An 11,141-nucleotide genomic window follows, 5' to 3' on the forward strand; every position below is an offset into this window, starting at 1 on the left:
CCAGTGCCGTTGCTTCCGTCCGTTTCCCCTGCTAGAGGAGTCGGGTTATCTATTAACCAGATGACTGGAAAGAAGTCCGTGTTCCCCGAAGCGGAGAGCGGACTGCTAGCAGTTTTCTTGGCGTGGAGCGGAAGTCCGCGAAGCTAAAGTTAAGCACGAACTGAAAGCGGGGCTTCTGCCTTTGGCTCGGACACGGTCTTTCTGGTAGAAAGCAAACCCTCTGAGCGGGTGGTGATCACTATTCCTCGCTCCCCCGCCTTCGCTTGTCCTAACTTCACCGTGGTGCCAGAGATCACGGGGGAAAAGACGAGTACAGAAGGACTCTGAAGAAAGCAGCCCCGCTCCGCGCCTCTGTTGGCTGCGTTCATTAACAGAGCGCTTCCTGACCCCCTATTCCTGGAACGGTGCCGGGCACCCTCGGAGAGTCGGTGAATCGGGGTGATTAAGAGCTCGGGCGCCAAAGCCAGCTGCCTGGATTTGTATTTCAGCTCTCCCACTCATTCGCTGTATAACATTAAGCTAGTGGCTTAAGCCCTCGTTTCCTTACCTATAAAATGCAATACATCAAAAAAAGAAAGAAAGAAACCCACCTCACAGGGCTGCTGTGAAGGTAACGAGTAAATGAGGGCGACACGCTTAAAACAGTGCTGCTCACGGAGTTCAATACATGGTAGTACAAACATATATGAAAAAAGATGAGTATAGAAGGGTCTGAAGAAGCAGCCCCCCCTCCGTGCCTTTGTTCCCTTCATTCATTAACAGAAGAAATAGCTATTGACCGCCTGTTACTATAAGTGATCACTAGCGTTCGTTGGTATGTAGGCAGTTCGCTAATACGTAGGCAATCGGAGATCTGTGTACATCTCTCTCTCCACATAGATCTCCAATTGCCTACAGAAATGTAGGGACAACAGTGGTTCCGTGGTAGAATTCCTGCGTTCAAATCTTGGCCAATGACCTCATGCACAGTCACCGCCCGTCTGTTATTGGAGGCTTGCGTGTTGCTAGATGCTGAACAGGTTTCAGTGGAGCTTCCGGACAAGACAGGCTAGGAAGAAAAGCTTGGCTACCTATTTCCAAAAATCAGCCAATGAAAACCCTACGGATCACAACTAGCTGACCGTGGGGATAGCACAGGACCGGGAAGGGTTTAATTCCGCTGTGCATGGGGTCGCCATGAGTTGGGAGCCAACTCAACGACAGCTAACAGCAACACATAAATGTATTTAAAAAACAAACAAAACATTGCTGGGAGTCCGTTTCGACTCACAGCGACCCTATGGGACAGAACTGTCCCATAGGGTTTTCAAGGAGCGGCTGGTGGATTCAAACTGCCAACCTTTTGGTTAGCAGCCATAGCTCTTAACCACTGCACCAGCAGGGCTCCAAAAGTATAATCAACATCTCAAACTCAGCATGACCATAATAAACTAAGTTTATTAAGGCTGCCCCTACTCAGACGTAAACTCCACGAAGGCAGTGATCTTTGTTTTGTTCACTGATATAACCTAAGTGCCTGCAACAGCACCTGGCACAATGGAATACTTAATGTTTGAATTAGAGGATCCCTGGGTGGTGCAAATGGTATGCTCTCAATTACTAACCTAGAGGTTGGTGGTTCGAACCCCCCTAGCAGCACCAAGGGAGAACGGCCTGGCAATCTGCTTCTGTAAAGATTACAGCCAAGAAAACCCTATGGAACAGTTCCACTCTGTAACACATGGAGTAACCGTGAGTCAGAATCAAGTCAATGTCAATGGGTTTGGGTTTTTTGGTTTATTTGAATTTAAAGGCTCAATCTTTTTCAGCAGTGGGTCTTGTAGGCCCCAGCACCTGCGGAAGTCTATTTTTTGCCTAAAGGATGGAAATTCCTTACGGGCAGGAATTGTATCATGTCTTTTGAGTCCCTGACCTATGGTAATGCCAGACCTAGTAGGTACTCAAATGAGTAAGACCTGCCAGTACAGCTTTCTTCATTCTATCCGTAAGCGTGTATTCTTCCCTTTCTTCCAAATGAGGCTCTAAACCTACTGACCCTTTAAACCAACGATTCTAAAAGCAGGTGTGGGCAGAGTGTAGTTTGAAAAAGTGTGTCCAGCAGTATGACACAATGTCACGTGAGAAATGAAAAACTGTATTTTCAGATTGCAAACTACAGAAATTAAAATTCCACGATGCCTTCTTGGATGGTAAGCTCACCAGAAACTGCAGTTGTTCTCTAGGAAGGTTATGATTAGAATTTCCCAGGGAGCATGAGATTTTCCTATCATAGGCTGGTTTTTAGAAGTTTGAGAAATCAATGCCAAAACCCACCTGCCCTGATGGGGCAGCAGGATAAAATACAGCCCCGCTTTGAGTACCAAGCTGGGCGAACTCGAACGTGCTGCTCAACTTACTCACTCTTGCCCGTGTCCTCACTGTTTCTACAATACCTGAAACCAATGTCTCACTCATAATAGCCACTCAAAAAGTCAGTTAAACGGGTCAGAGAGTTCCAACTTAGCAGGATAGTTGTAAATTTTTGTTTGTGTTTTTAACAGTCTGCGTTGAATTCCCACAGGGAAGTATTTTTCTAGAAACTGATTTTATTTCCAATTGTTGGAATCACATGGGTTTCAATCCTTTGTTTCCCAGTTACTAGCTGTGACTCCTTGGGGTAATTAATTTTTCTGAGACTGTTTCCCCAACTGTAAAATGAGAATAATCATCTCTTCTCCCAGAAGGTATTGTGAGGATTAAACATATCATGAAACACATTTAGTACGTGCCTGGCACATAGTAAGCCTCAATAAATAATTGCTATTGCCATATATTCAAGAAATATTTATTGAGAATAAATGCTGAGCACTATACCAGGCAACAGAACCACAGTGGTACAAAAAGGCAGAGCCGTGTATGTCACAGACGTAAACTCAAGACGCAAGAGACAGAGAAGAGCACCTGACAAAGGCACCGGGGAGGGCGTCTCAGAGAACATCCGAACTGAGCGCTGAGGATGGGAGGAGAGGAGAGAACAGCACTGCTGTGATCCAGGGGTGTGTCTGAGGGACAAATGGCTCCAGGGAAAAGGAAAAGCATGATTCAGTCCTGAGGAATCTTAAATGCCACGGTCTGGATTTCATCTTGAAAGCAACGAGGAACCAACTACCAGCTTAAGCAGGAAAGTGACAAGATCAGGACTGCATTTTGGAACAATTATTCTGACTAAATACAAAGGGACTGGAGCCAGGCAACACTGAGGCAGGGAGACCAGTCAAACGGCTGTAATGATCCAGGAAAGTTAGGATGGTAGCTGGGACTCGAGTTGTGGCACGAAGTCGTAGACACAGCTGGAAGAGATGACGAATAAATAGGTGCTGGTGATGACTGGCAGCCCTGGTGGCGCAGTGGTTAAGAGCTCGTCTGCTAACCGAAAGTAGGCAGTTGGAATCCACCAGTCGCTCCTTGGAAACCCTATGGGGCAGTTCTGCTCTGTCCTGTAGGGTCACTGTGGGTTGGAATTGACTCGACGGCAATGGGTTTGGTTGGGTGATGACTGGGTGAAGAGGAGGACACACGGATCTGGTTTCTGGCTGGCACAACTGGGGGATTATTATTAGCTGCTAACATCTGAGTTCTTACTAAGTGCCAGACACTGTGCTAAGCACTTGACATGCATTATCTCATTTCACCCTCACCACAAACCTGTAGATACCACTATCCCCATTTTACAGGAAAAACAAGGGTTTATGTTAAACAAGTTGCCAAAATTACAAGTAAATCCAGATTCTTTCGACTAAAAGATTATGTATGTAGGTAGTTCGCGTATAGTGGAAGCTCCAACATTTTCTTTTCCCTTCAATTACCTACATTAACATGTAATTCCATCATTTACCTTGTTAGTATACCAACCAAAAAAACCCATTGCCTTCGAGTCAATTCTGACTCACAGTGACCCTACAGGACAGACTACAGCTGCCCCATAGGGTTTCTAAGGAGCGGCTGGTGGAGTTGAACCGCCGACCTTTTGGTTAGAAGCTGAGCTCTTAACCACTGCACCACCAGGGCTTCTGTCAGTATACAGTGAATTGTTATTCCTTAGTATTTTTCAGTTGGCATATACTAGTGTACTGCTGGAAACTTTAAAGTAGAATGTCAAAGTTACTCCAGAGTCCCAATTTTAAAGGGGTACCTGTTTCTAGAACACAAACATAAGATTCTTAAATTATGACTGGAGGAGGCCTGCCAGAGACAATCCAGTGACTTGCCAAGAGAGTTCACAGGTGCCCAGGATCGGGACAGTGTAAGTATTGCGTCTGTCACCCAGTAACTGGGTAAATACCAAACCATCCCTCCCTGAACCCAGTGCAGGGACAGGTTTAGAGCAACCCCAACTCTTAAACCACCATGCAGTTACCTCCTAGCTTCCCAGGGCAGGGAGTGGGAGAAACACAAGCAGATGGGACTTTGGCCAGCTACCCTCTTCACACATGAGGCCTCTCAACTGGCTCCCTGCTAAAAAACCCATCAGTGCTCACTGCTCTGTGTGGGTGGGTGGGGGGGCATGGACAATGGTCAGGACTGGAGATGAGGACAAGCAGGGGACACCTATCAGAGACGCCCTAGTGTTCTGAAGGGAGCTCAGGAGAAGGGGCCAGGGGATATCACCAAGCAGAGGCTGGTTCTGCCATAAACATGCCCCACCACGTTGGCACAGGCCAGGCAGGAAGCGACACCATGCCGTGGCTCGAAATCACACGTGATGTCACCAAAGACCAAGCTGAGTGACTGAAAAGTGGTTAAGAAGTAGCAATATACAACTTGTTAAAGTACAGGTTGTACAAAAGTAACAAAATTGAAAAGAAGCTGTATACAGAATTTCTCCGACCCCAGTGTAAGTTTCCAAAGGCAAGGACGAGATCTTCAGTGTGGAAGTTATATCCATGTGCGCCACTGCCCAATACACGCTTTATTCACCATGGGCCTCACTGCTGAGGACCGGAGGAAGGATGATCAAGCCCTGAGACAAAAACCAGTGGTTCCAGAATATCTTCTTGCAGGCCCTGCTTAATCAATCAGTAAGAATGGGAACTGTGAAGGGAGAAAAGATACTTCAACGACTTAAGGTCAGAGCAACTCCAAGCCACTCTTGTTCACCACCAGGGGGCGACGTTTGAACATGAGCAGTCTGGAGAGGCAGGAGCTTGGCAGCGGCTCTGTTTACTTCCCTCTGTCACACCATGCTGAGAGCCGGCAGCCTGGGTGAGGAGGGCTGGGCTAGCCACCTCCGCCTCCCACTGTGTCCTCCCGCAGGGCTTGGCGCCGACTTTCCCTAGAATAGCAGCATGGCTGTCAGGGGACCGCGGCCAGAGGAAATAGATAGCAGGAGAGGAAGCAGAGCAGCTGGTCTTCCCACAGCAGATGCCCCCAGCTGTCAGTCATAGCCAGGAGGCCAACCCGGGAGAGGTGGAGGCGGAGGTGGGTCTCCACCCGGAATCTCTGAGCGCAAGGCAGTCATTCTCAGGCTTTCGTGTGCATGAGAACCACCTGCAGAGCTTGTTAAAACACTCAGGGTCCTGCTCCATTTAGGATCAGGAAGCTCAGAGTGGCTGCATTTCAAAGTCCCCCATGACATCACTACAGTATTTCTGATTCTGGGCTCTTCTATCAACACTGCCCCATTTCCTCTCTTTCCTACCACCCATCTACTGCTTTATTTCTTCTCCACTATCCCTCCTCTGAGCCCTGGTGGTACAGTGGTTAAGAGCTACAGCTGCTAACCAAAAGGCTGGCAGTTCAAATCCACCAGCTGCTCCTTGGAAACCCTATGGGGCAGTTCTACCTTGTCCTCTAGGGTCACTATGAGTCGGAATCAACTCAACAGCTACGGGTTTGGTTTATCCCTCCTCTAGCCTCCAAATAATAGAAAACTAAAGGAAAGCCAGAAAAAGAAGTGAACATTAGGTTAGGTTTGTCTGAAGGATTCCTTCGGGCTGATGAGTGTTTAAGAAGCAGTTTATTCCCAGTACATACAGGCTTCCTCTCCTCTTGACCTCACAGTAGGGAGGGGGAGTGAGTCAGTACAGAGTAACAGATACTTTTCCACTAGTAAGATTTTGCTTTGGGGTTCATAAAAACTGGGTAAGAAATAGCAGACATACTCTACTACGTTAGAGTATCTCCTCACTGCTCCTGAACTGCCTTCTGACTCAGCTTCTTTTTCGCTTAATAAGAGAGGGTCCACTGCTGACTAGCGGGGTTACCTCTGCAGGCGTAGGCCTTCCTGCACGTATGTTGCTGGGTTTATTGCAGAGAAGGGGAAGAGAAAGTGGGTTCGAGAAAGGAAGGGTGCAGAGACACAAAAGGGCCTCAGCAGCCCTGCCAGGGATCTGCCCGATTCTTCCGCATCAAGAAGTTGATCTTGCGAGTCATCTCCGTGTTGTAGATCCGCCGGCAGATTTCATAGCTTTCCCGCTGCCGGCGGCGGCACGGCTTCTCGTAGTAACGCCTTCGCTTAATGTCCTCGATGAGCCCGTCCGTGGTAAGGATTCTGTATGAAAGCAATGAAGTCAGACGCTTAGGCTCATTATTCTAAGGGTGTCACAGATGGTCAAAATCAACTGACCAAACCACCGGGGTTTGTGAAAGTTACAGTGGGAAATGACAGCCACACAGTGTCAGCCAGCTACTTTCAGAGCCCCCAACAGGAACTTGTAGGGAAATGGAAAAGCAGTTAATCACACGGTGCTTGCCCGGGGGAATTGACAGACAGGGCCATGTTCTCCAATTTTTCTACCACAACACACCTGAGAGACAGCCCAGCCTCACAAGACCACTGGTTCCCGATGGAAGTACTTCTAGCCAAGGGGTCATTTCAGAACTTCAAACGGGGTGAGAGGTAGTCATCTGCAGTCAGAAAAATATCTCCAGGGGTGAATCCTACATGGCCCTTAGTGGGGACGCAGGTCCCTCCCTGCTGATACAGTTAAAGCCTGCAGGTCTGAGGACTCTCTGGGCCTGCGTGAGATGGCCCGTATCACACCAGCGGTACAAACAGGAGCGTGAAAATCCAGCCTCACTCATCGTCATTCCGTGTACCACATGCTCCAACCATATCGTTCTGCTGGCTGTTCCCTGAACATACTTTATTTTATTGTACACCTATTTATTTGGCAGTTATTTCATTCTGCCATTCCATTATTTACACAAATGTCTCCCTCATTAGACTGAAAACTCCCTGAAGGCAAAAATCATGTTTCATTAATCTTAATTTTATGACGGTCTACAAACCTGAGCTCGACCTGTGTTTCCTGCCCACCCAGCTCCTTGCAATGCCATTTTTCTCACTGACTTATAACACCCCCATCTCAAACTTACCGCTTTTTTCTCACTGAGCCAAGAGGACACAGATTTTACTCTCTGACCAACCTCATCCCTAGACTCCTGAGAGCTGTGGCTTCACTGAGATTTCTCTCCCCTTCTCGACTCCTCCTCAGTTGGTCCCTAGGAGGTCTGGAAGCCCCTTCTAGTTCTACCCTCCATTCCCGGCATTGTTTACAGGACCCCACTCCTCTTTATCCAGTCCTTTCATTGTATGAAAAAAGTCACAAACGCAACTGGAGAGCAGGAGGCTGAGACATCACTGTTATAACTGGAAGAAGGGAACAGAGGAGGAAGGAAGTGCAAATGAGAATCCACCAGCTCCTTCTGCCCAGTAGGAAACCCTCCTCCGTCCTCTTACATTATACCACAAAGCCCGAGAGAACGACAGACTGAACACAGACCTGAAAGCACTGGGCTGTGAGTAACCTACAGCTGTGACCAGACGCGGGAGGTGCCGTCCGCTGGTACCCTCTCCCAGCCTCCTGCTGTTTAGTACCAAGAACCATCTGTAGGCTACTAGGATTCTATCCGCACAGCTCAGCGTGTCCGGGTTTTAGGGGGAGGCAGATGGGGAGGCAAGGGAATTGCTGCAAACTCCCAGAAGCAGGAGAAGCAGATTAATGCAGGTTCTGCTGGAAATACAGTCATGCCCAGAAGTCACGTGGGTCCAACACTAGAACCTTAGAGAAGTGGGGCACTGAAGACCAAGACTCAGGATCCTGGCCACAAAGGGTCTCCGCTGGCTTTCTCCATCCATTAACCCTTAAACGTTAGTGTCGCTCCAGGTGCTACAGCCAATCTCCTCCTTTCTGGCTCCAAACGATTCCTTTCACCTCTACCAGTGGGTCTCAACCCCGATGCACAACAGTCATCTCCTACAGGGTTTTTTTAAAGAGGTGCTCGTACCTAGGCCCGAGCCCACAGAGATTGATTTCATCCGTCTGGAGTGGGGCCACGCACTGCCAACTCTGTAAAGGCTCCCCAGCTAATTCTAATGTACGGCCATGGTTGAGAACAACCGACTCAGATACTGCTGCCTCCTAAATATTTACCTCTACTCCCAATTTTATCTTAGAGCTTGACTAATCTTCCCCGCTACCTCAAACCCTACACAAAACCAAATGTGTTGTCTCCTCCCCAGATCTACTCTTCTGCTCACGTGCCCTCTGTTAATGTCACCACCAGTTACTCAAGCTACAAATCTCACCGTTTCTGGACCGGGCCTTCTCCTCTACTGGCTACGCTCCCGGTTATCACAGCCTATGAATTCTACATCTGAAGCAGTGCTTGGATCACTCCCTTCTCATCTTCCCTACGGCCACAGTTCTGATTATGTCCCCATCATCTAGTACCTAAATTATTGCCATAATCATCAAAATCAAAACCAAAGACCGAACTCACTGCTACTGACTCAAATCTCGACTCACAGTGACCCTACAGGACAGAGGAGAACTGCTCCAGAGGGTTTCTAAGGCTGTAAATCTTGACAGAAGCAGACTGCCGCATCTTTCTCCCGTGGAGCTGCTGGTGGGTTTGAACCCCTGACCTTCTGGTTAGCAGGTGGGTGCTGTAACCACTGCGTCACTAGGGCTCCTACCATCATCCAACTGGTCATTTAATCAATAAGTGTTTATGGGATCACAACTCTGTACCAGACACTGTATTCTGGTGGCCTAGTGGTTAAGTGCTATGGCTAACCAAAGGGTCGGCAGTTCGAATCTACCAGGCGCTCCTTGGAAACTCTAAGAGGCAGTTCCAGTCTGTCCTATAAGGTCGCTATGAGTTGGAATCGACTTGACAGCAATGGGTTTGGTTTTTTGGTTTTTTTTTTTTACAACATAGTATGATAGGTGCAAACATAAAGAAGGCATTGCCAGAGGAGCACACAGGAGATGCATTTAACTTGGAGTTGAAGGATAAGAAAATGGTTATGAAGGTTTCCTAAAGGCCAATTATCTGAAATGTGAAGGATAAGTAGGTTGCCCTATTTCCATTCTCTTTCCCTTCACCAATTACTGTTCTAAAAGATAAATCAGATCATACCACTTTGGTACTAAAAAAAAATCTTTCCCCACACACAGAAGAGTCTAAGCCAGTGGTTCCCAGACACATCTGCATGTTAGAATCACCTGGGGATCTGAAAAATATTCCACACCCTAGGCCACATCCCAGACCAATAAAGTCACAATGCGGGCAAGGGGGACATCAGTTTTGTTTTGTTTTTTAAGTCGTTTGGGTGATTTCAATGTGTAGATGAGCTTGAGAACCACTGCTCTAAACTCAAAGACCTGAACTATTGAGCCTCACCCCTAATTTTCGAGCTTTATCTTTAATTCCTTCCCCCTAAACCTTATGCCCTAGTCACACTGAACTATCTGCAGCTTCCCAAACACACGACCTGTCTACTTTTCATCTTGCTCACGACGTTCCTTTCCTCTTCTACCTTATGAAATCCTGTTTATCCCTCAAAGGCCCAAATCAACTGTTACCACATCTGTGAACTGGTCTAAGTGAAAGCAATCATTCCTCTCCTTGGTTCCAGAGCACAGTGGTTCTCAAACTTTAGCAGCCAGCAGAGTCACCTGAAAAGCTTGTTAACACAGGATTACTGCGCCAGCACCAGTTTCTGACTCAGCAGGTCTGGGATGAGGCCTGAGAATCTCCATTTCTGACAAGCTCCCAGGTGATATTGCTGCTGTTGGTCCAGGGGGAACCGCCTAGCACAGTGGACCAACCTACTGGCATAATACACCATCCAGGCCTCTTCTATAGCACTGATGAGACAGTATTATATGTATCCAAACAAGTCCCTGAAAGAAGAAGTGCTAAGACCGTATATACAATGTGAAAAGGGCAAGGAGACTGGATTTGAAGAGAGACTGTAGAAAAGACAGAAACTTATAGCATTCCTTAGGAAGAAGACTATTGGAATGACAAAGTCGGTTTAAAAGAAGGATGAAAGAAAATTACAAAAGGATGAGGAGTTTAGATACATAACCTACTGGTGTTTCAAAAGGGTTCTGAGCCAGAGGTGATCGTCTCACAGACTGCTTGTGCTGTGGGGGAGAGGCAAGGCAAGGAAAAAAACAACGGAAGAATGGAAGGGTGGAGGAGGAGGAAGAATCGCAAGATCAGGGGCCCCAACATTAATGACGGAGTTGCTAAATGGTGTTCCCTGGATGGCTGAAACTACATCCAGAACATAGACCAAATAAACTCCAAAATTCAAAATTCCCTCCCTCACCCTGCACCTTCCAGTCATGCTCAGACAGCAGATTCCCCTCGAATGCTGCAGACTCCCTGCAGTGAAGGCATCTACTCAACTCCGTTTCTAACAGAAACAGATGCAAGAAAGAGCTCTGTAGAACTCACCGAGAAAATAGGAAGGGTGTTACTAACGACGCTTCCACTTCCAAAGGCAGTTCAAGGACTAGCAAACCGAGAGCTTTAGAGTAAACAGAGCAGCCTGGACTGTGGGCGCCTGGCGACTGTTTAACACTGCAGGAGAAACCAGCTGCCAGTTTTATGAAATCCCACGAGTTACGTAAAAGGCGCCAAGCTGTCTGGGTGGGGGAGAGGAGCTGGGGGTGGCGGACTCACATGTCAGTGTAGCCAGCTTACTTCAGGACCAATGTGCATGCGGATGGGCCCAAGGGCCCTGAAGTGCACCCACCGCGAGTGACGGGGGTCAACTGGGCCTGCTTCCAGTGTGCCTGCCTCTCCTCGCTTGGGGATGGGCCGTGACAGGGGTCAACTGGGCCTGCTTCCAGTGTGCCTGC

At 47.9% G+C, this 11,141-nt stretch overlaps 1 protein-coding gene across 2 annotated transcripts in view; it reads right to left on the reverse strand.

Annotated features, from left to right (window-relative positions):
- Positions 1 to 5,976: 5,976 nt before the first annotated feature.
- Positions 5,977 to 11,141, reverse strand: part of MRPS21 (mitochondrial ribosomal protein S21) — a 12,567-nt gene continuing 7,402 nt past the window's right edge. For both annotated transcript variants that reach the window (XM_004389586.3, XM_023724600.1), the window contains exon 3: positions 5,977 to 6,529. In XM_004389586.3, the coding sequence (XP_004389643.1) occupies positions 6,349 to 6,529 (181 nt within the window). In that variant the 3' untranslated portion in view covers positions 5,977 to 6,348. The remainder of the gene's footprint in view (positions 6,530 to 11,141) is intronic.

This window comes from Trichechus manatus, unplaced genomic scaffold (genome assembly GCF_000243295.1).
Source record: "Trichechus manatus latirostris isolate Lorelei unplaced genomic scaffold, TriManLat1.0 scaffold00250, whole genome shotgun sequence".
Classification (NCBI taxonomy): domain Eukaryota; kingdom Metazoa; phylum Chordata; class Mammalia; order Sirenia; family Trichechidae; genus Trichechus; species Trichechus manatus.